At 40.7% G+C, this 26,598-nt stretch overlaps 1 protein-coding gene across 6 annotated transcripts in view; it reads left to right on the top strand.

Moving 5' to 3' along the window:
- FMNL2 (formin like 2) overlaps positions 1-26,598 on the top strand; it is a 310,739-nt gene that overhangs the window by 186,039 nt on the left and 98,102 nt on the right. For all 6 annotated transcript variants that reach the window (XM_022569727.3, XM_022569730.2, XM_089916816.1 and 3 more), the window contains exons 3-4: positions 15,218-15,298; positions 20,218-20,294. In XM_022569727.3, coding sequence (XP_022425435.2) covers positions 15,218-15,298; positions 20,218-20,294 — 158 coding nt within the window. The remainder of the gene's footprint in view (positions 1-15,217; positions 15,299-20,217; positions 20,295-26,598) is intronic.

Raw genomic sequence — 26,598 nt, 5'->3', positions numbered from 1 at the left:
GAGAGGAGCAGATGCCAACTCTCTATATGTTGAGCTTTCTAGAGTTTAGTATCTCTGGAGACAAGGAAAATTGAGTCTGAACCCAGAAGTGAGTTTACATCTTTCCTCTTCCAGACTTTCCCTTTGTCATACAATTTTTATAGTGAGGAGAAAAGATGCTGGCTTATCCCACAGGGACTGAGAGAGGGACAGAAAATGGGGAGAAGGTTAGCTAAACAAGGAGGGAATTATTCCTTTTTAAAGGAATCCTTTTTGGCAGCTTGATATAAATGCTCTCTCAGAAATGCTATTCGGCATTAGCAGCTAGAGCAAGAGGCCTGGGGCTCAGTCTGATATGAAGAGTTTAGGTTATCTTTTGCCAGAATGAACATCGCATTGCCTGCCTTCCTGCCTGGTAATACAAACGGAATTACAGATCCCCCGAACCCCCCTTAAAACAACTAAATTGCCTGAGCTGACCCAGACAACTTGGTGATGCTGTTTGAAATAAACTTTACTGTATGAGCATCTTCTGTAAACTTGGGAATGCTGTTACAGGAAATGAAGAATCATGTAGCCAGTTTAAGGTATACAGGCTAGACTGAGGTTGACCTTTGACATTATCTTTCAGAAAATAATTTAAATTATTTATTAAGGTGTAGTAGCCAAGAATTTCGACTAGGTAATTAATACAAATACTACTTTATGTTGTTTTAACACTTGGATATTTAACTCATCATCCTTGCTGTGGAAGGCTGTTTTAGTTTAACTTTATTAGTATGGCTTCCTTCCTTAAAAATTCAACAAATTCAATTAAAACACTTTAAATAGGGGAAAATGATGAACTATGAATAGGATTAAAGAAGCCAAATTAATATTAAAGAATGAATTATAGGATGTTTTGATTAGGAAAGACCTGTTGAACTAGAAGAGACTTTTGCTAGTCTAAATAAAGGAAATCGTTTGGAAAAGTCTCATCAAAAGTTATTTTCAGTCTGAGAGCTGTAATGGAACACTTGGAAAGTTGTCCTCTCCTCTCAGACTAGGAAAATGATTTCATATTCAGAGCTGAAGAATGCTTCACGGCCCTCCAAGAAACTGTGGCTGTGGAATGCATCTGACATGCTGATTTTTCTGCACTAGTCTTAAGTGCAGAAATGGCCAGCTTATAAAGTTGGGAACGGAGAAAGGGGAGTCACATGGTATTAACTGTATGCTCTTCCACTATTCAAAACTCCTCATTGACTCCCTGTTGTCTGTTCTGTATGCATTAGCTTATTATTTGACATCTGCCTTTGTCCTTTCCAACTTACTGTTTAGATCCTTTTGTGCCATTGCCTTTCATAAACTGTGTTACTGGAACCCAGCTAAAGCCTTGAAGTTGCTGGCACATGCCCTGTGCTTCTCTGCCTTTGTTCCCATGTTCCCCCATCTGGAAGTCTCTGACTCCTGCCTCTCACACTGTCCCAGGATATCTATATGCTGCCTGTCCTTCAAAACACAATTCAAAAGCCAGTTTCTTCAGGGAAGTTCCTTTGATCATCTCGGTTGGAAAGAGCCTTACCTTTCTTTGAACTTCCAGAGGATCCCATATGGCTCTTATCATATTCTGCTTTGTATTACATAAATGTCTGTTGTATCTCAGAGATGAGATTTAATGCTTTGGCATCGAATTAGTTTCGTTTTGTGCTTTTTACATGGTGTCTTGCATAATGTGTTCTGGATGAATGGAAGAATGAAATGACCAAAAACAAAAATTTTTTTTTTTTCACCTTGATATTTTTCATGTTAGTGCCTGGAAACAGGACACCTAAATGTGATAGCAAGATTTAAGATGTTCAGAGGCAGGGACTTGTCTAGTAGAATGTTTTCATCCAATAATAACCACAGGGATCCTTCTAAATAGTAGCACAGCTGGCACTAGCTGCCTCTGGTGGTCGTTAGACAAAATTAGAATCCCATCTGAACGTGCTTTCTTGGCCATCAATTGTTATAAGTAGGTAGAGTCTTAATACTTTTTCTTCATTTTCTCTTCATTGTCCTCTTCTTTCATATTCATACTTTCTGTAGGTGGGGTAGTCATCTGGCAGCCTTTCCAAAGTGTCAGAATTTGTTTTTTTCTTTTTAGGAAACATGGAATATGCATTCCCTTGGGGACTTTGGTACTCTCAATTCCTTGGGGGAATCTGGCTCTGTTTGCATACATTTTCTTCATGTGTATAAGTTGTTGCTGCTGTGAGAGCTGAGATGTTATGGCTAACCTCAGTTTCCCTGCTTAGGAACCTGGTTTCTGGTCTTGGCACCTCCTCCTCCCACACATGCACTCTTTCCTGGCCTCTGCTATATTGTGTAAATCACTTCACTTCTGTCTATATACAATATTAATGCAATATTTTATTTTTGTCTTTCCTCCTCTTCATCTACTCTTGTCAGCGTTCTCCATTTTAGAGGGTAAACCCTTGGAGGACATAGATTATTCCTGTCAGTGTAGCTCTGAAGAGCATTTAGCACCAAGCTAAGTCCTGCAAATTAGTACTCACTAATGGCAATGATGCTGGTTGTAATTAGAGCTCATTTAGAGACAACAGTTTGCTTACTCAGCCTTGGCAAAGGAAGGCCAACTACTGTCAGCTTCTAGGAAGAAAAATCAAGCTTAGTGAGCTTATGTGCACAAAAGCAAAGCCCTTTGAATTTTCACCATCTAAATTTATTACAGAGCAGAATAATGAAACATTAGTAATGGTATAATGATGGTGACGTCTAATTCATCCCTAAGGGTGTTGAAGCAGTTTGTGTGGCTTTGCTTAATCCACTATTGAAATAGAGCCAGTGACCCTGTGACTTTCCCAAACAGGGAAGAAACTCAACACTAAGTGTGTCCCCCACAAGCCATTCATTTCCCAGAGACTCACTATAATTTCTTTTCTTAAACCTCAGAATATGAAGATATAAGATAAACTTAAATGAAATTCTGTTTGATTTTGGAGCTGCTTATCCAAATAGAATTTATGGAGCAGAAATGCTTATGACATGCTTGTTGTAAGTCCAGCCAATGCCAAATTAACCTCAGTTAAGTAATTTCTCCTGTAATTATACACATGGATAGAGAGGACGCAAAGGATCAGAAATGTTGTGCTAGGTGAGTGGAATGTCCAGTTCCAAACCTTTATGCAAAAACGCTTTCAGTGACAAAGTTTATTAGATTTAGGTGGGGAAAGGGGGGTGTGGAGGGAGGCCCCAGAGAAACAGTTCAGCTGGTCAGAAAGGAACCAAGACTGAGTCTGCCTGTGTCTCATAGAGAAGGCCATGTTGTAGCATAGCTGAAGAGTTCCATGTACTGTGACTTGCCCAACAAATCTAGCACTTCCCTGTCACAGCCCTTCATTTAAGCTCCTTTTAAGAATGGCCTGGGGGCTTCCCTGGTGGCGCAGTGGTTGAGAATCTGCCTGCCGATGCAGGGGGCACGGGTTCGTGCCCTGGTCTGGGAAGATCCCACATGCCGCAGAGCGGCTCGGCCTGTGAGCCATGGCCGCTGACCCTGCGCTCCGCAACGGGAGAGGCCACAACAGTGAGAGGTCCACGTACCGCAAAAAAAAAAAAAAAAAAAAAAAAAAGAAAGAAAAGAATGGCCTGGTTTTCTTTTTTTCTGTTCTTTTTTAAAATTTTTAGTTGAGTATAGTTGATTTACAATGTTTTGTTAGTTTCTGCTGTACAGGAAAGTGAATCAGTTATACATATATCCACTCTTTTTTAGATTCTTTTCCCATATAGGTCATTACATGAATGGCCTGGTTTTCTAATTTGAGTTGCAGTAGATTTGAACCTTGGTCATTAAATGGAATCCAATCAATGCTTTGTTTTTTTCCTTATCTGCAGGGCTGGCCTGTGTATAGGCAGAGTGACTTTCCTAGTGGCCAGTGGGGAGAGGGGAGGCTGATGTAAGCCTTAGTGGATTGAGTTAATGAGAAATGTATAATTATGGGAGGCACTAGGCAGTTTCAGAGCCGTGAGAGGTACAACACAAGCTTATCAGCAAATGTCCTTTCACTATGATAGTAGTTTGGCTGACATATCTAGCACAGAATCCACTGGGTGTATGCCTTGTACAGAGTGTTTACAGTCTCTCTGAGTACTTTTAAACTTTAAAAACTTACTCATAATCTATGTGAGAAGTGACTTGTATATGACATTTAAAAGAAGTTTAATTCTTTGAACATTATTAAGGACTGGGTGCTGAGTATTCATCTACATACTGAGACTCAAGGAAAAGTAGAACATGTTTTTTGTCTTTTAAAAACTTACTCTAGGCTGGAACTCCTGGCTTGGGGTCTCTCCCCTCCGCCGTCACCGAGCTGCCCCAGAGCCCAAGGGGAGGGTGGCCTCACTGAGGCTGCCGGCTCTGGAGGGGGCCCCCACTGGCTGAAGCCGTGACTGTCCTTGGGACTGGGAGACAGTTCTCTAAAACCTGGACCTCGAAGGCCACCTTTATTCACACAAAGAAAGGATTTTTCCGTGTGGAGGGTGACATGTCAGAGTTTTGCTTTTACCATTTGCTTTGGGGTTCTATCTGTTCTTTTTTTTTTTCCTTTATTTTCTTCCTTTTCTTCTGAGCAATGTGGCTAGCCAGGGTCTTGGTCCTCTGGCCAGTGTCAAGCCTGAGCCTCCGAGGTGGGAGAGCTGAGTCCAGGACATTGGACTACCAGAGACCTCCCAGCCCCACATAATATCAATTGACAAGAGCTCCCCCAGAGATCTCCATCTCAACACTAAGACCCAGCTCCACCCAATGGCCAGCAGGCTCCAGTGCTGGACGCCCCATGCCAAACAACTAGCAAGACAGGAACACAAGCCCACCCATTAGCAGAGAGGCTGCCTAAAGTCATACTAAGTTCACAGACACCCCAGAACACACCACTGGACGTGGCCCTGCCCACCAGAAGGACAAGATCCAGCCCCACCCACCAGAACACAGGCACCAATCCCCTCCACCAAGAAGACTACACAAGCCACTGAAGCAACCTCACCCACTGGGGGAAGACACCAAAAACAATGGGAACTATGAACCTGTAGCCTGTGAAAAGGAGACCCCAAACACAGTAAGTTAAACAAAATGAGAAGACAGAGAAATATGCAGCAGATGAAGAAGCAAGGTAAAAACCCACCAGACCAAACAAATGAAGAGGAAATAAGCAGTCTACCTGAAAAACAATTCAGAGTAATGATAGTAAAGATAATCCATATCTTAGAAATAGAATGGAGAAAATACAAGAAACGTTTAACAAGGACCTAGAAGAACTAAAGAGCAAACAAACAATGATGAACAACACAATAAATGAAATTAAAAATTCTCTAGAAGGAATCAATAGCAGAAAAACTGAGGCAGAAGAACGGATATATGACCTGGAAGATAAAATAGTGGAAATAACTACCACAGAGCAGAATAAAGAAAGAAGAATGAAAAGAATTGAGGACAGTCTCAGAGACCTCTGGGACAACATTAAATGCACCAACATTCGAATAATAGGGATCCCAGAAAGAGAAAAGAAAAAGAAAGGGTCTGAGAAAATATTTGAAGAGAGTATAGTTGAAAACTTCCCTAACATGGGAAAGGAGATAGTCAATCAAGTCCAGGAAGCACAGAGAGTCCCATACAGGATAAATCCAAGGAGAAACATGCCAAGACAGATATTAATCAAACTGTCAAAAATTAAATACAAAAAAAATATTAAAAGCAGCAAGAGAAAAGCAACAAATAACATACAAGGGAATCCCCATAAGGTTAACAGCTGATCTTTCAGCAGAAGCTCTGCAAGCCAGAAGGGAGTGGGAGGACATATTTAAAGTGATGAAAGGGAAAAAACTGTGACCAAGATTACTCTACCCAAGAAGAATCTCATCCAGATTTGATGGAGAAATTAAAACCTTTACTGACAAGCAAAAGTTAAGAAAATCAGCACCACCAAACCAGCTTTACAACAAATGCTAAAGGAATTTCTATAGGCAGGAAGCACAAGAGAAGAAAAAGACCTACAAAAACAAACCCAAAACAATTAAGAAAATGGTAATAGGAACATATATATCGATAATTACCTTAAATGTAAATGGATTAAATGCTCCAACCAAAAGACATAGCCTGGCTGAATAGATACAACAAGACCCGCCTATATGTGGTCTACAAGAGACCTACTTCAGACCTAGGGACACATACAGACTGAAAGTGAGGGGATGGAAAAAGATATTCCATGCAAATGGAAATCAAAAGAAAGCTGGAGTAGCAATACTCATATCAGACAAAGTAGACTTTAAAATAAAGACTATTACAACAGACAAAGAAGGACACTACATAATGATCAAGGGATCAATCCAAGAAGACAATATAACAATTGTAAATATTTATGCACCCAATATAGGAGCACCTCAATACATAAGGCAAATGCTAACAGCCATAAAAGGGGAAATCGAGAGTAACACAATAATAGTAGGGACTTTAACACCCCACTTTCACCAATGGACACATCATCCAAAATGAAAATAAATAAGGAAACAAAAGCTTTAAATGACACATTAAACAAGATGGACTTAATTGATATTTATAGGACATTCCATCCCCAAACAACAGAATGCATTTTCTTAAGTGCTCATGGAACATTGTCCAGGATAGATCATATCTTGGGTCACAAATCAAGGCTTGGTAAATTTAAGAAAATTGAAATCATATCAAGTATCCTTTCCGACCACATCGCTATGAGGCTAGATATCAATTACAGGAAAAAATCTGTAAAAAATACAAACACACGGAGGCTAAACAATATGCTATCAAATAATCAAGAGATCACTGAAGAAATCAAAGAGGAAATCAAAAAATACCTAGAAACAAATGACAATGAAAACACGATGACCGAAAACCTGTGGGATGCAGCAAAAGCAGTTCTAACAGGGACGTTTATAGCAATATGATTCTATCTCAAGAAACAAGAAAAATCTCAAACAACCTAACCTTACACCTAAAGCAATTAGAGAAAGAAGAACAAAAAAACCCCAAAGTTAGCAGAAGGAAAGAAATCATAAATATCAGATCAGAAATAAATGAAAAAGAAATGAAGGAAACGATAGGAAAGATCAATAAAACTAAAAGCTGGTTCTTTGAGAAGGTAAACAAAATTGATAAACCTTCAGCAAACTCATCAAGAAAAAAAGGGAGAAAACTCACATCAACAGAATTAGAAATGAAAAAGAAGTAACAACTGAACCTGAAGAAATACAAAGGATCATGAGGGATTACTACAAGCAACTATATGCCAATAAAATGGACAACCTGGAAGAAATGGACAAATTCTTAGAAAAGCACAACCTTTCGAGACTGAACCAGGAAGAAATAGAAAATATAAACAGACCAATCACAAGCACTGAAATTGAAACGGTGATTAAAAATCTTCCAACAGGGCTTCCCTGGTGGCGCAGTGGTTCAGAGTCCGCCTGCCGATGCAGGGGACACGGGTTCGTGCCCCGGTCTGGGAAGATCCCACATGCCGCAGAGCGGCTAGGACCGTGAGCCACGGCCTCTGAGCCTGCACGTCTGGAGCCTGTGCTCCGTAACGGGAGAGGCCTGTGTACCGCAAAAAAAAAAAAAAAAAAAAAAAAAAAAATCTTCCAACAAACAAAAGCCCAGGACCAGATGGCTTCACAGGTGAATTCTATCAAACATTTAGAGAAGAGCTAACACCTATCCCTCTCAAACTCTTCCAAAATATAGCAGAGGGAGGAACACTCCCAAACTCATTCTACGAGGCCACCATCATGATACCATAACCAGACAAAGATGTCCCCAAAAAAGAAAACTACAGGCCAGTATCACTGATGAACATCGATGCAAAAATCCTCAACAAAATACTAGCAAACAGGATCCAACAGCATATTAAAAGTCTTATACACCATGATCAAGTCGGGTTTATCAAAGGAATGCAAGGATTCTTCAATATATGCAAATCAATCAATGGGATATACCATATTAACACACTGAAGGATAAAAACCATATGATCATCTCAATAGATGCAGAAAAAGCTTTTGACAAAATTCAACACCCATTTATGATAAAAACTCGCCAGAAAGTAAGCCTAGAGGGAACCTACCTCAACATAATAAAGGTCATATATGACAAACCCACAGCCAACATTGTTCTCAATGGTGAAAAACTGAAACCATTTCCTCTAAGATCAGGAGCAACACAATGTTGCCCCCTGTCACCACTGTTCAACATAGTTTTGGAGGTTGGAGCCACAGCAGTCAGAGAAGAAAAAGAAATAAAAGGAATCCAAATTGGAAAAGAAGAAGTAAAACTGTCACTGTTTGCAGATGACATGGTACTATACATAGAGAATCCTAAAGATGCTACCAGAAAACTACTAGAGCTAATCAATGAATTTGGTAAAGTAGCAGGATACAAAATGAACACACAGAAATCTCTTGCATTTCTATACACTAATGACAAAATCTGAAAGAGAAATTAGGAAATACTCCTGTTTACCACTGCAACCAAAAGAATAAAATACCTAGGAATAAACCTACCTAAGGAGACCAAAGACCTGTATGCAGAAAACTATAAGACACTAATGAAAGAAATTAAAGACGATATAAATAGATGGAGAGATATACCATGTTCTTGGATTGGAAGAATCGACATTGTGAAAATGACTATACTACCCAGAGCAATCTATAGATTCAGTGCAATCCCTATCAAACTACCAATGGCATTTTTCACAGAACTAGAACAAAAAATTTCACAATTTGTATGGAAACACAAAAGACCCCGAATAGCCAAAACAATCTTGAGAAAGGAAAATGGAGCTGGAGGAATCAGGCTCCCTGACTTCAGACTATACTACAAAGCTACAGTAATCAAGACAGTATGGTACTGGCACAGAAACAGAAATACAGGTCAATGGTCAATGGAACAGGACAGAAAGCCCAGACATAAACCCATGCACATCTGGTCACCTTATCTTTGATAAAGGAGGCAAGAGTATACAGTGGAGAAAAGACAGCCTCTTCAGTAAGTGGTGCTGGGAAAACTGGACAGCTACATCTAAAAGAATGAAATTAAAACACTTCCTAACACCATACACAAAAATAAACTCAAAATGGATTAAAGACCTAAATATAGGCCAGACACTATAAAACTCTTAGAGGAAAACATTGGCAGAACACTCTATGCCATGTACCACAGCAAGATCCGTTTTGACCCACCTCCTAGAGAAATGGAAATAAAAACAAAAATAAACAAATGAGACCTAATGAAACTTCAAAGCTTTTGCACAGCAAAGGAAACTATAAACAAGACGAAAAGACAATCCTCAGAATAGGAGAAAATATTTGCAAATGAAGCAACTGACATAGGAGTAATCTCCAAAATTTACAAGCAGCTCATGCAGCTCAATATCAAAAAAACAAACAACCCAATTCAAAAAAGGGCAGAAGTCCTAAATAGACATTTTTCCAGAGAAGACATACAGATCGCCAACAAACACATGAAAGGATGCCCAACATCACTAATCATTAGAGAAATGCAAATCAAAACTACAATGATATATCATCTCACACCAGTCAGAATGGCCATCATCAAAAATCTGCAACTGTGGAGAACATTATGGAGGTTCCTTAAAAAACTACACGTAGAACTACCATATGACCCAGCAATCCCACTACTGGGCATATACCCTGAGAAAACCATAATTCAAAAAGAGTCATGTACCACAGTGTTCATTGCAGCTCTATTTACAATAGCCAGGACATGGAAGCAACTTAAGTATCCATTGAGAGATGAATAGATAAAAAAGATGTGGCACACATATACAGTGGAGTATTACTCAGACATAAAAAGAAGGGAAATTGACTTATCTGTAGTGAGGTGTATAGACCTAGAGTCTGTCATACAGAGTGAAAAAAGTCAGAAAGAGAAAAAACCAAATACCGTATGCTAACACATATATATGGAATCTAAGAAAAAAAAATGGTACTGATGAATATAGGGGCAGGACAGGAATAAAGATGCAGACATAGAGAATGGACTTGAGGGCACGGGGAGGGGGAAGGGTAAGCTGGAACGAAGTGAGAGAGTAGCATTGACATATATATACTACCAAATGTAACATAGATAGCTAGTGGGAAGCAGCCGCATGGCACAGGGAGATCAGCTCAGTGTTTTGTGACCACCTAGAGTGTGGGATAGGGAGGGTGGGAGGGAGGTGCAAGAGGGAGGAGATATGGGGGTATATGTATATGTATAGCTGATTCACTTTGTTATACAGCAGAAACTAACACACCATTTAAAGCAATTATACTTCAATAAAGATGTTTAAAAAAATAAAAACTCTATCTAAAGCAAGATCAGTACACTTATTATAGTGTAATGAAAAGAACAAGGATTAGAGAGTCAGAAAACTTGAGCTTTAATCCTTGATCAGGGGTGGGGGGGTGTCGGTGTGTATATGTGTGTGTGTTTGAGATTTAAGGCAAGTCATTTACACTCTGAGCCTCAGTTTCCTCATCTGTAAAATGGAGTTTAACATCTACTTGGCAGATAGGGACGCTTGAGTAAGTTAAGGGGCCTAAAGTATATGCTAAACTGTTAGTAAAAGATAATAATCTTTGAGAAACAAGAAGTGCTGCCCCAGATGAAAGGGTAATTGTGCTCCTGGGCTTGTATAAATTAAGTCGCTTTTAGCAATGAGAAGAAGTTTTCTGTTCGTTACCAGACAAATTGAATTCCTAACACTAATTTATTAAACTGTTTGCAAATGACACAGATGCTTCATGAAGATTTTAAGGTCTGTTCTCCCCTCTCTTTCCTCCCACGCTTCTTTCAGTGCAGTTTGTCAGCATAGTGTCCTGAATGTTAAGAAATGGCTTTGGGCTTGGTTCTTTGAATGTTTTTGGAGAACAATTGAAACCCTCAGAGCCATTTTTATTTCTCATCCAGAAACATTTCATGAAGAAAGTTTGGTCACACAAAGATATAAATGGCAAGAGGTCAGAGTGGTGGTGATGCTGTATGATTAGATAGTTTGAACGAAATTTGTATTTTATTTTATTTTTTTTTGCGGTACGCGGGTCTCTCACTGTTGTGGCCTCTCCCGTTGCGGAGCACAGGCTCCGGATGCGCAGGCTCAGCGGCCATGGCTCACAGGCCCAGCCACTCTGCAGCATGTGGGATCTTCCTGGACCGGGACACAAACCTGTGTCCCCTGCATCGGCAGGCATACTCTCAACCACTGCGCCACCAGGGAAGCCCAGAAATTTGTATTTTTAAAGCTCTTTCAGTTGGCTTATCCATCGCTATTGACAAATCACCATGATTTATCCCTAAGAACAATATTTCTGTATAACCTAACTCAAGTTAGGGGCTTAATCTAATTAAGCTATGCTTATCAGTGATGTTGGACAAGCAGGTAACTAGTTATTGAAAATAGCACGTGGAGTATGAAGCGGTCCCAGAAGTGAGGATGATGGAAATCTGCCAGCCAAGGCAATTTTGGGTTTCAGTGAAAAATCTAAAATTCTAATACTTAGAGGAAAAAGTTATTAATTTAAATAAGTAAAATGCCAGTAATCCATCCAGAGTTCTTCAAAATAAATGTGTTTTGGCAAGGTGCTGGAATTCTCCAGTGTATTCCCCCAAATGTTTCTGTTGTCCAAATGGCCATGTTGAAGACAGACAGACTGAAAAGGTTTGGTGTGCCGGGTGCTGGATTCATAACTCAAACAGTAGCTCCTTTTGAGATTAGACAAGCAACCCCCAAGTTTTAGGAAAATCGTTGGGGCTTTGTATTTTTCCTCCATAAGAGTTTCACTTGAATCCCTGGAGGTAGGTGCAGTTTTTCGAGAAGTAGCTACGATGTATGATGTGTTTTAAAGCATCAGTTTTCTTCATTTTCTGTTTTTTGGAAATATGCTAGTAAGTTACTCAAACACATGAAGAAAAAATGCCTAAAACACAACAGCAAATGCTAAGCACATTTGAAAAAGTGTGAGTTTATTAAATTTAGACCTTGTTCATAATTTCAAGGGATTAATTATAAGGAAATTAATCAAGTCAGCAGGACCAGCAAATGTGTCTATTTGAGAAAGCCCCTCTGGGTGACCACAATCTTAAGTAAGAAACAGAGAAAGCTATATTTATGACTGTCAAAAATGGGATTTTAGGGCTTCCCTGGTGGCACAGTGGTTGAGAGTCTGCCTGCCGTTGCAGGGGACATGGGTTCGTGCCCCGGTCTGGAAAGATCCCACATGCCGTGGAGCGGCTGGGCCCGTGAGCCATGGCCGCTGAGCCTGCGTGTCCGGAGCCTGTGCTCCGCAACGGGAGAGGCCACAACAGTGAGAGGCCCGCGTACAGCAAAAAAAAAAAAAAGGGGGGGGGATTTTACTAATTGAGTGAATGTCAATATGTTATATATGCTAGTCAGCGACATTTTGTTTTATTTATTTATGTATTTATTTTTTGCTGCACCATGTGCCCTGCGGGATCTTAGTTTCCTGACCAGGGATCGAACCCAGTCCCCCAGCAGTGGAAGCGTGGAGTCCTAACCACTGGACTGCCAGGGAATTCGGACTGCCAGGGAATTCCTTAAATTTTGTTATTTTTAAAGGAATAAATACGGCTCTTATGGTGTGAAGACATTGCCTGCAAGAACAAACATTAGAAATCTCTCAGTAACTGTCCACAGATTTCAAATTTTAGGTCCTCAAGCAAATGCTGCATTAGCCACAGTTAAAATTCATTGAGTTTCATATGTTAGGAACTTTATATTTAGAGGTAGGTAGTATTTGCTATAGTAGAATGGAGCACAGGGTGAGTTGTCTCCGTCATGGGATTTTTAAAAACTGGGGTAATTGGGGCTTCCCTGGTGGCGCAGTGGTTGAAAGTCTGCCTGCCGATGCAGGGGACACAGGTTTGTGCCCTGGTCCGGGAAGATCCCACATGCCGTGGAGCGGCTGGGCCCGTGAGCCATGGCCACTGGGCATGCGTGTCCGGAGTCTGTGCTCCGCAATGGGAGAGGCCACAGCAGTGAGAGGCCCGCGTACAAAGCATTTTATTTATATGCCAATATATCTCTGGCATCAGCTGTTTTCATACACAGGGCTCAAAATAGTAACTGGTTTCTAGATAGCTTGTCAGTTCATTTTTTTGGGAACTTTTTGTGATTATTTGAGCCCTCAGCTGGGCTATTGCTAAAACCCTGTGGCCATTGCATCCTATCTAATCCCTTAGTAAGGTGATAGTGTTTGTTTAAAAAAATTAGGACTTGGTTCATAGACACAGTGATGGCGCCAGAGATGTCGAATATGCGTGAATCATTAATTAGAAATTGCTTGTGGGATAGAAAATTGGGGGGAATAATTAGAAATAATAAGCTGACCTTTTTTTAAAACAGCTCCGTTGAGAGATAGTTTGTATACTATGAAATTTACCATGATCATTTTTAACTAAAGGGGAAGTATTGATAGGTGTCTCACTCTAAGCCAATTTCTTTTATTTTAGAGTAGTATTAAACAATAATAAAATATATATTTTCACTAACAAGATGATCTTTTGATAATAGTAAGATGATCTTAAGCATTTCTAAATCTGTAAGTGAGCAAGGCTTGAGTGGACTGGGAAGAATGTTGTGGTTCCTTGTATTGGAGAAACACAAATTTATATGGGATAAACAAACACTTAACATACTGGCCAATTGTCAGTGTTGGGAAATACTAAAAAATTCCATTTTGGCATAAGCAATAATCAGGTTAAAAAGAATTACTAGGAAAACATTTTTTGAGTTGTATGCAGAAGAGTACCTGATAAGAATTGTCCTGATTTCATGACAAATCTTTTTTTCCTTTTGGAGCTGCTTTATGTAAACTTTTTTGGTGTATTAAATATAGTGTATATACAGGAAAGGTTGTGAAACTTAAGAATAGCATAATAAGTAAGATAAAACCAACATCTGTGTAACTACTTCTAGGGTCAGAAAAGAACACTGCCAGCCAGGATCAATCTGTATTTCCCTTCCCCCTCCTTGGTCCTTGACTATCATTTTAATGCAAATCTCCCCCACCTCGTGTGTGTGTGTGTGTGTGTGTGTGTGTGTGTGTGTGTGTGTGTGTGTGTGTGTGTAAACCACCTATATATGTGTGTGTGTGTGTGTGTGTAAACCACCTATATATGTGTCCCTAACAGTTAATATTTAATTTTGCCTCTTTTGTGAAAGAAATCATTTGTTCTTTTTTGTCTCAACAATCCATCCACATAGAACCATGCAATACAGTGTGTTCTTTTTTATCAGAATGTCATATATCATTATATGACTATAATATAGTACTTACCATTCTATAGTGTGGGCCTTTGGATTTTGCCCAGCTTACTAATGCTTATTCTGCGTTGGACATTATGGTCTGTAAAACCTGATACACGTGGGCATGAGTTTCTCAAAGTGTGGTCCCTCCATCCACATTGTCAGCATGAAACTTGTTAGAAATGCAGATTCATGGGCCCCACCCCAGATCCACAGTCAAATATCACCTTGGCATATATGTGTTTATATATATATATATATAAATATGCTTATTTCAATGATTGTGCCTTTGTTCACAATACTTTGAAGTCTTCTGATTTGGAAACTGCCTTAGGAACACTTTAATGGTCACACACATGCACACAAATACACACTCACCTCAGTCTCTGAGCAGTAGACTCATTTTTGAAACAAATTAGTTTTATCTAGTTTGAGACAAATTTTTGGTGTTTTCAAAGATAAAATAAATATTCAAAAGAAAAAGATTTGCCAACACTGAAGATATTCAAAGAATATGCAGTAGATGGAAGACCTGCTAAAAGAGGTCCCTGAACACAGGTTGGGCAGAACATTATTCTGAGAAAGAGAGCTGCAGAGCCCCACCGAGAAAGCAGGTCAGACTCTAGAGTTGGGCAAACATGGGTTTGAATCTACTTGTACCCCTGACTTGCTGCATCATCTTAGGGAAGAACTGATCTGCTCTGAGTTTCAGTTTCCTTGTAGGCAAAGAGGGAGGGGATAAGAACATCTACTGTAAAGATTCAAAACCAGTGACTCTTTGCAGGGCCATGGTCGTGCGGCAGATGCGTTTTGGCTTTGGGTCAGCAGTATAAATCTGTGTGAATATGGCTGACCGTCATGCCTTCAGAGCTTTCATGCTTTTACTTTACTTTCATGCTTCCTGCAGGAACGATTCCAGGTGAAGAACCCTCCCCATACTTATATTCAAAAGCTCAAAGGCTATCTGGATCCAGCTGTAACCCGGAAGGTAAGATGGATTTGTTTCCACTTTGTGTTGTTGCTTCCTCATTAGCAGGCAGAATCCTCCTGCCCTGGAGGAGACCTTCCTTCCTCTCCATTATTGCCTCTGCCAGACAGAGCCTCTGGGAAAACAACCTTGGAGTTGTTGGAGCTGGACAACATGAAAAGACAAAGAAAAAAGCCATCCTGGCTTGAGAATGTGTTTAAAAGTACTTTCCTGAGTTGGGAGTCATGTACCTCTGATGGTTATTGAGTTGCTGCCATTTGCAGTTACACAGGGCAGTAGGTTCAGTCCAGAGGTGTTCAGGCCCCCAGAAAAACAGGCCTAGCAAAGGGAATACTTGTCTTTCATGCCTTGGTGCATTTCCAGAGACCTTGAAAAATCACTGGGGCTTTGTCATCCCAGCTGTGCACTCACATCCTGTGTTGATGCTTTTAGCGGCTTCCCCCGCCCCAGCCGTGCCCCTGGCCCCAAGAAGGTAAGGAGAGAATAGCTGATTCCATTCTCAGCGGACTCTCTCCTTTTACAAACAAGCCCTGCTTTGTGCAGCCACACAATTGGTTTAAACTGATGCCTTGTGGTAAAGCATGTAGCCTGGCACAGCCCTGGGGCCTGGATCAGTCCTGGGATGTCTCAGGGCAGAGCCACCCTTGCTCAAGATGGATAAAGGGCTAGTCACCAGACAGCACTTGTTTTTCGGTTGACCTTCCACAGCTCCTGCTTTCAAGGCTGCCCTGAAAATATCTTGAGCTGAATTCCCTCTGTTGTTTCAGCGTGTGACTCATGAGAGCAGAAAGGCACAGTTTTCCTAGTTAGCTCCTATTTCCAGGGCTCTTGGCTCTGAGATATATTTTTTAAGCTCCTTTTTCTGCATCTTCTGCTTACATTCTAAACAATGTGCCCACCCCCCGCCGAAAGAAATCAAGTAAAGGAGTACAACTATTATTTCCTTTTGGACGTTTCCTGGCCCTTTGTCCTGTAGTTACTATGCAGACAGGCGGAAATAAAGTCTAGGAGTGATGATGCAAATGGATTGTGGACCTTTGCTGTCGCCTAGGCGCCATATGTGACATAGCCTCCTCTTCTAAGAATGTACCTATCAAAGTATCCTAATACCCTCCTCATAATTACGGCACACACATTTCTTTTTTTAAAAGAGCTTCTGTCAGGCCTGCTAAGTGAGACAGCTGCTTAATTCTTAGTTTCTTTCTTGTCCCCCTCCCCAAGGATACAGCACCTTTCAATTTCATCACATTAGAGAGGGTTAAAGGAAGGCATACCCATATACATAAAACACAACCCAGAAAAAAAAAAAAACAGACTGTTTCTTTTGCACAGGGGCAGCAAGATTCTGTATGAGAAATATTTTCAGAAATCCCCCAACTCATAAACCTTCTGGCTGGACAGCCCAGACCCAGGATTAGGCACACTCACCCCGAGCTGAGTCTGGCAGAAATGCCGTATTCGTACACAAGACTGAGAGTATACTCAATGTCCCAGCCCCTGACAGTTATCTCAACATTTGTCAAATTCTTTAAAAAAGGAAAATACGTAAACTCCTAGAGAGTGCTTCTTAGACTCCAGCCTCAAGCCCCATGGGGACGAAGATGGTTGGAGAGAAGAGGTGGATTCTTCCTGGCCCAGTCCCAGTTCTTCCTCGGAACAATTATTCCTGGGAATGTAAGATGAAAAACAACAACAAATCAGCTGCTCAGAAAGTGTTTTGCTTCCTCGCAAATAACTTCATAAAGAGGCCCAAGACAAAGGATGTCTGTCTGGGCTGACCTTCATTCCTGAAATCTCTGCCCTAGCCGATTGTATTCACCTGAATGGCCGTGTTTGGCCTGAGCCTCATATTTCAAGATCAGTCATTCAGCTTTCAGAAAAAAAATAAAATGGATGTTGGATCAACCATCCCTGCTTTAGTAAGAGTTCTGTCAGGAACTGGCAGTAGGAAATGATCTGTTCCACTCACCATAACTGTCATGCTTAAAGCCTGGAAAAAAGGAGATTTTGCTTGGAGTAAGGCATGGCTTGCAGTTAAAATGAGTTTACGATTCTCAGCTGAATTAGAGTCAGGGAGAAAGAGCTTTCCAATCAGGCTTTCCATTTTAGCCAGACAGTCTAAGCTGAGCAGTTTACCCTTAACTGCGTCTGGAGTCCTCAAGCACTTCATTCATTAATCTTTTGTTCACATTGAATTGAAGATACTTAATTTGCTGTCTTCTAAAAAATTTCTTAAGCATCTTCTATTTCGATTTTCTTCTAAGTAGTTTTATGTGAAACCCTGTAGGGCAGGGAAGGAAGAGCCTAAATTAGATATCTCTCCAAACCAGTCTCCTTATTTAATACCAGGAGGCTCTCAGTCTGTGCTTTGGGGGGATGTGCTCATGTCTGGCATAGGGAGAGGCGACAGGCCATGAAAAAAGGAGTCTGGTCCTCTGTGGGCCCTGCAGTTGTGAAAGAAACCCTATTATACAGGTCTCCAGGGCTCAGCTGTCTCCGTGGGCTCCTCCCTGGGCCTGCCGTGTACAGAGAGGGCTGGGGGAAGGGCGAACGCTGCTAATAAGTGGTACCCAGCTCTTGTTTGCTGGTTCCCACAGTCGCACGATTTCCCTTTGAAGTGTTTTAAAGCATTCTGGGTGCGTTGTACGAGTGCAGAGTGTTGGCAGCCGTTGTTTATGTGTTAGGGAAGTGGATGCCAAGATTTCTCTGCGGTCCAAAGTCCACCAGCTGAAATTCAAACGGTTGCCAAGAGAATAGAATACAGGGCGAAGTCAGTTTAGTTCTACCTCAGTTTTCCTGCAGTTGCAAAAGTGTAGTGCCTCGTAGTAAATGCCTAATAACTGTTATCTGCTATTGTTGTCGCCTCTCTTATCTCAGTGTTTTGAGTTATTTTGTTTTGATACATGCCTCTTAGTCCTTCAGCAGATCCTCTTTCACGCTGTTAGGTCCTCCGTGCTACACTGGGTGCCCTTGTAGCTCACAGTGTATGTGAGGGATGACCTTGCCCTGAGGAAGCATAAGGCTCAGTTAGGGAACCAGCACAGGCGGCAGGGAACGAATCAGAACTATGCATAATGCATAGCTAGGAATGCTGAGTCGTTTCCTAAAGGCCACATGTGCAGACAGCCCAAGACTTGTGGCTCTGACATGGGACTGGCCCCTCTGGAGCATCCAGCACACCTGGAAATGGTTTCCTCAGCTGTGTGGCCATAGACCCTACCTCACTGGCAGTCCTCATTGCCGGAAGGCTCTCTAGGAAGCACTGGGCTTGGATGTCCCTCCAACCTATGGATGACTCTTTGTTGTTTCTTAAGCCTTTCTTGACAAAAGAGGGGGTGGCTCTCTTTTTTCATGGCATCAGGGATGCTTTTATTTCACATATCGTGGATGCTACACACCTGAGAAGGTGTTTGGGTGCTTCAGGAGTGGCAGTCGGGGAAACTGAGACTTTTTGCTCTGGTGAGAAGCAGCTGGTGGAGAAGTAAAGGGTCTTCAGAAGGGAAGAGGGTAGCAGGAACCTGTCAGTGTTGAGCAGGGGTCCAGTCTTCCCTGGGGCACCCGGGCCTGCCTGTGACAGGGCTCTCCTTTCCCCACATCCCGGAATCCTCCTTTCTAACCTTCCTCCTGTCCTTCCTGTCCTTGGATGCCTTTGTCTTTGGAGCTGGATGACCCTGTTCCTTCTGCAGTCATGGGAGCAGAGGAGAAGGATCCCTAATATCCTGAGCCAGGATTCTCAAAGGCTTTTCCTGAACACAGTGTAACCTGAAGGTGGTTTGGGTCTCTAGCACAGAGAGCATAGAACGCCTCTCAGAAGGCATTGCACATCAAATGGCCTTCTTCCAGACTGGCCTAAGACTTTAGTGACTGTAAAGAAATATTTTTGTAGGAAATTGTGTTCCAAAGAACTCATGTGCAGTGCAACCCAGTGATCCCTTGGAGATTATTTGGAGTCGAGAGGATAGAGAAATGAGTACATTTACTATCAGAGGAGGATTCATTGGGGCAAGGGAGACCTGAGGGAGTTCTGGAAGGACACGTGGCATTTTGATAGGCAGGGGAATGAGGAAGGACATTCCTCAAGTAGAAGGGAGGTGTCTAGAGGAGGGACCTTCCATGTGAGGTCATGCAGAAAAGAACAAGCATAGTAGGTATGAGACTGCCACCTTAGAGAGGCCTGCTTGCAAGTTTGGCTCTTGGTTGGCGACTGGGGACCTGGATTTCGGGAGAGTTCCCAGAATTCCCTGATAATAATGACTCACTGTGCCCAAACTGTTGATGCCAACTACATGGTTTATGCGGAATGCCGGTTTTCCTTTTGGGAGGCTGCACTTTTGGTATGTGCTAGGCAGAGAGTGCTCAAGTGATGAGCCAGTAAAATCCCCAGCCACTAAGTGTGTAATGAGCTTCCCTGGTTGACAGCATTTCACGAATATTGTCATTTATGACTCCTATGGGCGAATCCTCTTGGAAGCTTGTATCTGGTTTCCTCTGGACTTCACCCCACGCACCTTTTCCCTTTAGCTGATTATATCTTGCATCTTTTTGATGTAATAAATCCTAGCGGCAAGAACAACTGTATGCTGAGTCCTGTGAGCCCCTAGCGCATCATTGAAACGGGTGATTTTTGGGACCCCAGCATAGGTATGTCAGTGAGTATTGTTGTATTGTGGGGTAGGGAAAAAAATAAGCTACTTACTCAGAGACACTTAGTATATGAAGTAAGTCATTTTCCCCAGTCCTTTCACATAAGCTGACTGTTACGATGAGAAAAATTTGTGTGCTTTGCAAAAAGAAATGTGTGAGAAGCCCACTTTAGAAGCAGAGATATTTTCATATTCTGTTAAACTTATTACAAGTAAGCTGCAGTTACAGCCCTTGCTAAAATATGTTTCGTGAGAGTATGTGTTCTTGAATTATAGAAATTCAGACGGCGTGTTCAAGAGTCCACACAAGTGCTAAGAGAACTGGAAATTTCTTTAAGAACCAACCATATTGGGTAAGTGTGCCCACTGAACATTTTAGCTCTAAAGCTTTTGGACACTTTACAAAGTGACTGAATCATATTCAAAGAATTAAGCTTCCTTACTGTTCGTTATAAGTTGAGACTGAGGTTTAGATGGGTGGAACCTTTGTTTTAGTTCTTGAATTGCTCACTGTGCAAGAATCAGAAGCAGGACAGACAGTCCTTGATTTGGGATGTTCATACTAATTGTAAAGTTCTCTGCTTGCATGCAGTGATGGTGTGTGTATAGTGATTCCCTGGGAAGTCAGGAACCCCCAAGTCATGTAGACTGAGATCCTGGAAGATCTTGAAGCCTTCCCTGGAGGTCTTTGACCTGGTAACTTGAAGCTGCTTCATTCTTTTCTCAGTTCCCTGGCCAGAAGGGGACAGAAGCTGGAGTGGTGTCACTTGACATACCCCCTTGCATTTAGATACTTCATTCTGAGTCTCTTCTTCCTACATCCCCAAATTTTAGGACCATGAAATCTAAATCCACACTGGAAAGTAAAGTTTGGGGAATCTCTGCACTAAGCATTTCGAAGAGTTTTTCATACAACAGCATGGTTGCTTTGCCTCAAGCCAAGTACAACTTCATTACATACTCCCTCCCTCCTGAGATAATCAGAATTGTACAGTACCTTCAAATAAGATGGTTTCTCTCTAAGGCAGAATGATGTCAGTATTTTATTTTATAGCTTCAATTCTTCCTAAAGTGCCTGTTTAACATCTGGCAATCATTTAACCCCTCTGGATTTTGATTCTTTGAGATTTGCAAGGGAAAGACTGTAGACTTTAGAACTTTTAGAATTTTCCCCTGTGATAGGTCTATTGGAAATGAAGTTTTACATATATATTACATTTTTGTTTTTCAGCGTCTTTGTAAAATAATTACCTAAGTAGCAGTTTACTTCTACTTCTGAGTATGTTTGGCATAAGCCATTCAAATGGTTATTTTCTGCAGTTATTTCAGAATAAGCTTTTTTAAGTCATAGAAATGCAAGGTTAATTTATAGCTCCATAGCCTGGGTGAGAATATTCATTTCCTTAAGGATAATTTCACATGTTTGGCACCTTGAGAATGAAATATTTGGAAGATGAACTGATTCTAACCTAAGGTTGATAATCACCCTTGTCCCAGAAAATGGGCTATAGAACAGTGGATCAGAGTGTCATGAAAATAGAAGTGGAAGAGAAATTTAGGATTGCCTAGACCCTCATTTTACAAATTAAAAGAATTAAGGACCAGAGAAGGTGAGAGACTTCCACAAAGTCTACAGCTGTAGAGCCAGCCAGACGTTTTGTTCAAAATGCGATGTTCTTTTTCTTATCTAGCCTAATCTGGCAGCTCTTTCCTTGAAAGGAAATAAGATAATCGGGACTCTGGGATCAAAACAATGAGGCTTGCCTATTGGGGGTGAAAGTGTTGGTGATTTAATATAGCTGGGCATCCAAAGCTTAGGAAATTCAAATACTTTCCAATATTTGTGGATCAGGAGCTAGATTCCATTTGGTAGGGTCCAACCCCATACTGTTGGCACTTCTTCTTGACTGAAAATGGTGGCATGAGCTGCAGCCAGGATTTCTACAAACTGTCAGAAAGCATTTCTTTAAGCATTGCTGAAATAATGTGAAATTGACCATCAAATACCAAGGCAAGGCGATCATTTCCAATATAAAGTTGGCTGAGTAGAAGAGGTCTGGTTGGGTGGAAGCCAGTGCAAATCTGCAAGCAGTTGGAGTGGTTTGTTGTTTAGGATACTCTAGGCATGTTGAAAGATTCTTGCATTTCTTTCATCTTCACCAGCTGAAGTTTCCCCTTGTCTACTATCTACGTGAGACACTTGGAAAGCGTTGGCTTTAGCAGCACAAAAGTTCATGGAAGTGCATTGTCTGATTGTCTGAAACCAATTATTGGCATAACCTTATACGGAGTGAAACCACACACCAGGATTTTGACCTGATTTGCTTGTCCTGAAAACCCAAACCTGAACTGGACTTTTCTTGATGGAAACTAACTGGCTTGACCGTATTTGATTGGGAAAACTTCTGAAGAATTACTAAATAATGTGAAAGTAATCAATTAGTACAGTGAGGATTTCTGGGAATGCAAGGTGCTGCATAGGGAATCCTTAGATTTTTATTGCACTCTTTGGGGTACCATATTAGAAAGGTAATTGGGTGCCCATTTTCCTTAGGGAAAGAGAGATCTTGGCTCATATTTTTGCCATGCCCCCTTATCAGTTATTTGACTTAAGTAAGTTACATAAACTCTCTGTATTTATCATGTGACCTAAGTTGACTTCTCATCTATAAAATGAGGATAATAATACTTATCTAATAGGAATGTTGTAAGGATTAAATGAGATAACTTATGAAAGACCTAATATAGGGTTTAATACATAGTAATTACTCTCAATATATGATAGCTGTTATTTGTTGTTATGCTTGTTGAAAATAATAGTAAATGTAATAATTATCGGACAGTGTTGTGTAATATATCCCTAAGGAAACCCATGCAGAGAATGTTACCTTCTCTGTCTAAAAGGACCCTGTTACCTAGGAGTTTATGATTTGCCGAAATTAAAAGGAAGAATTACATTTAAAATCTACTTCTCTTAAAAAAAATTATTTTTGGCATATGCCTGCATTCCAAGGTTAAAATCTGGGGCTTTGCTGAAGTAACATTCCAAGCTACAGCTTTGTCAAGCAAAAGGGTCAGCCTAAAACTATAAATGGAACAGTCTCGTGAGAAAGATAATTAATTTTGGGGGGGAGCCAAATTGAAATAAGGATTGGACTAGAAATAATCTCATTCACTTACTCTTAGGAACTATAACAGTCGAGGAGAATTGGATTATGACTAATCGAAGCCCTTGCAATGACTTGAAATACCCTTGAAGGGAGCTGAGCACTGTTAGAGCACATTGACTTGGCCGTGCTCTACTGGGAGACGGGCGTTGGGATGTCTTGGATATGGGGTGGTAAGATTCCAGAGGTGCTGGCGGTTGGGATAGATTGGCGGATGTTAGTCCATGAAACTGAGGTGTAGGCTCGCTCTCCTTGCAGGTAGGTCATTTGAGTAAAACTGCCTATTATGATGGAAAATTACTTTTCATCCTGAGTGCAAGGTCATAGATGTCCTGAAAGGTGCTTGCTTCACTGTATCTCGGTGGGGGAGATGAGAAGAATGGGCGTGAGGTGACAGGCAGGAGGTGCTTTTCATCCTGAGTGCAAGGTCATAGACGTCCTGAAAGGTGCTTGCTTCACTGTATCTCGGTGGGGGAGATGAGAAGAATGGGCGTGAGGTGACAGGCAGGAGGTGCAAGTTGGCAAGGAGAGGAGGAGATCTGTAGAAGGAGGAAGATGCTGGGGAATGTGCAGTGAGTGTCTTCTCTGGGGTTTAACACGTATATGTGTGCCTCAAGCTACCCTACGATTAATTCATCCTTAGATGATGCTTTTTGGAAGTCCTCAAGATCATAATCATTTAGTCATTTCTTAAGCACTGTATTTGTTACTAAGCACTGTATTTGGTAAGTTAAACGTATTATTTCTTACAGAAATCTTTTTATTATTGCCCTTTTCCTCTGAACCTCCGTTTTACAGATGAGGAAACAGAGTCCGCAATTAAATATCTTGCTCAAGTCCACACAATTGAGAAGCACTGAGGTTTGGACCTGGAGATGTCCAAATCTAAAGCCTGTTATCTAAACCAGCAGTTCTTAAATTTTTTGATTTCAGGACTCCTTTACTGTCTTAAATTATTTTGAGCCCCAGTAAGTTTTTATGTGGGTTTTAGCTATTAGTGTTACCATATTGGAAATTTAAACTAATAAATTTTAGATATGCTTATTTAATAAAATTTAATATTTATTTAACAATAAATATTCAATGTAAATATATAAATATAAAATAATAAACATAATATAGCACAAATAACATATTTCATGAAAAATAACTATTTTCCAAAGCAAAAAAAATTTAGTGACAAGGGTGGCATTGATTTACACGTTTACAAATCTTTTTACTGTCTCACTAATAGAAGGCAGCTGGATTCTCATATCTTTGTCTGCATTCAATTTGTTAATGATGTGTTTTGGTTGATGTATAGGAAGGAAACCTGGCCTTACACAGATACACACTTGGAAAAATGAAGAGTTTTTAAGTAACCGTTTCAGATAATTGTGGCTATTTTTTGGTATCACACCAAAATTTAAAGGTGTAATTTCTTAACGTTAGTTGCAATGTATTGATAGAATCTGAAACCGAATCAGTTAGCTTTTGTGTTCTGTTATGTCGATACTAAAATCCATTGTGCTGTCTTTCACTTTGATTGGGTATTTCTACCCCTGAATACTTTTTAACATCATGAAAAAATCATTTGAAATATATTGTTTCGCTGAGTTATCCTGATCTTTCAAACATCAACACATTTTATTCTACAATATAAAATCATATTTGTTAATAATCACCAGTGTCATCAGAATTTACTTTAGGTATTGGGAAGCTGTCAGACTCATGGTGGTAAATATAAGTGTTCCAGAATTCTAATTTTTTTGTTTGTAAGCTCAGATTTTATCATTGACAAAAAATATTGTCAGTTCTTTTCCTGACAATGACAGGCTCACTTCATTCACTTTTGAGAATATCTGCCAAATACCCAAGAGAGAATAACCACAATGTGTCTGTCATTGGACATTCCATGTAGAAAATGGCTGGGTCAGTTTGCAGCTCCAGCAATTGCACCAGTGTTTTTCCTCAAGACGGCCGTGGTGCTTGGGCAGGCAGCAGAAGTGCTATATGTGGGCATTCCATTTTGTCACACAGAGAATTAAAAAGACGTATATTCAAGGAGCAAGCTTTAATAAAGTCAGTAATTTTTAGCACTTCACTGAGGACAGGTTTAAGTGAAGCTGACTTTTTTCCCCTTTCTGAGTGCTTGGGGTGAAGAATACAGTAAAAAGGTGTATTGTTTGGTGGTAGCAGTTTCATTCCCATTTCTTTTGTACCATCAGTGCAAGTGTCAGCACAGTGACCAAAGCGACGACTTAATATTTGTATGAAAATAGGTTTAACTTCATAGACCCCTGAGAGGGTTTCAGGGACCCCTGGTGGTCCATGGGCTGTACTTTGAGAACCAGTTTGAGATGCTGTCTCACAGCATAGATTTGGTATCTGATGATGGATCTGAGTGACGTTTACCTTCTATCTCTCGCTTCTTGTGATTTTTTTTTCATGATTTGTCAGCAACTGCAGTTCCTACCGGATGCCTGTAGTATCCCTCTAAAGGAAACTGGCAGAGGGAATTCACCATCTGTCCATTCATCTTGTGTGTCTCGGGTCTGTTTTGTTGTTTGATCTTAGAAATTTAAAGCCAGTAATGTCCTTTGAGACTTTATTTTCTAGATGAGAACAACGAGGTTCTGAGATTTGGGAGGCAGAGAGAAGACAATAGCAATTTGGAAACAAAGCTTTGACCTGTCTACAGTAAAACAGTAACTCTTGGCACTTGCATTTAGAGCCCTTCCTTGAATAAGTTTTTTTTTCCAGAGCTATTTCTCATTATCACTGTGCCTTCCAGCTCCTAAGCAGTTGATTTGGAATTTGCGTAAATTCAAATTTACAACATATGGTAATTACATCGAATCTGTGAGGTACTCAGTAAGTGATGCATGCTGTCAGAGTCAGAAATAATTCTACTTTCCAAAACTTGTAATCACCCAATTTGAAACTGTTTGCATATTGGCACTATATTAAAGCGTGTGTAGCATGCGCAGAGGTGAAAATGGAAATTTACTGTAGGAACCCTCCATTTATGATATGTCATGATCATGTACATAAATCTGCAGAATGGGGCATCCATTTTTTTATGCCTTTAGATTAAACATACTGCTTGGAAAGTTGCCCTTTTTTCATCTCTACCTATTTGATTTCCACAGAAGTTCACTCTCGCCTCTGTTTTCTCCTATACAGAATATCCTAAGTGAAGAAGGGATAGGGATTGAGAGGACAAGAAGAAAAGAGAAGGCTGTTCTTTTCTTGTAATCCATAGCCTTTTTGCTGAGATGACTTTACTAACCTGATACCACTTGACAAAGGGGGTAAGGTAGTCAGCTGTGATGGATCTCTATCTTATTCTTTCCTAAACCACCTGCAGGGGTTTGGGCCAGAACAGAGACCCAGGGAAGATCTCACAGTTTAGAAAAAGAGGTTAAAAATGAAATTAAACCTCTCAAAGGCAGGACGTGTTACACTGTCGCTGACTTTTTAGGAACGGAGCAGCTGGCTCCTGACTTTC

Source organism: Delphinapterus leucas, chromosome 8, assembly GCF_059928025.1.
Source record: "Delphinapterus leucas isolate spDelLeu-1000000601 "Yukka" chromosome 8, BTC_Dleu_Yukka2, whole genome shotgun sequence".
NCBI classification, from domain to species: domain Eukaryota; kingdom Metazoa; phylum Chordata; class Mammalia; order Artiodactyla; family Monodontidae; genus Delphinapterus; species Delphinapterus leucas.
This window is presented reverse-complemented; position numbering and strand designations above follow the sequence as displayed.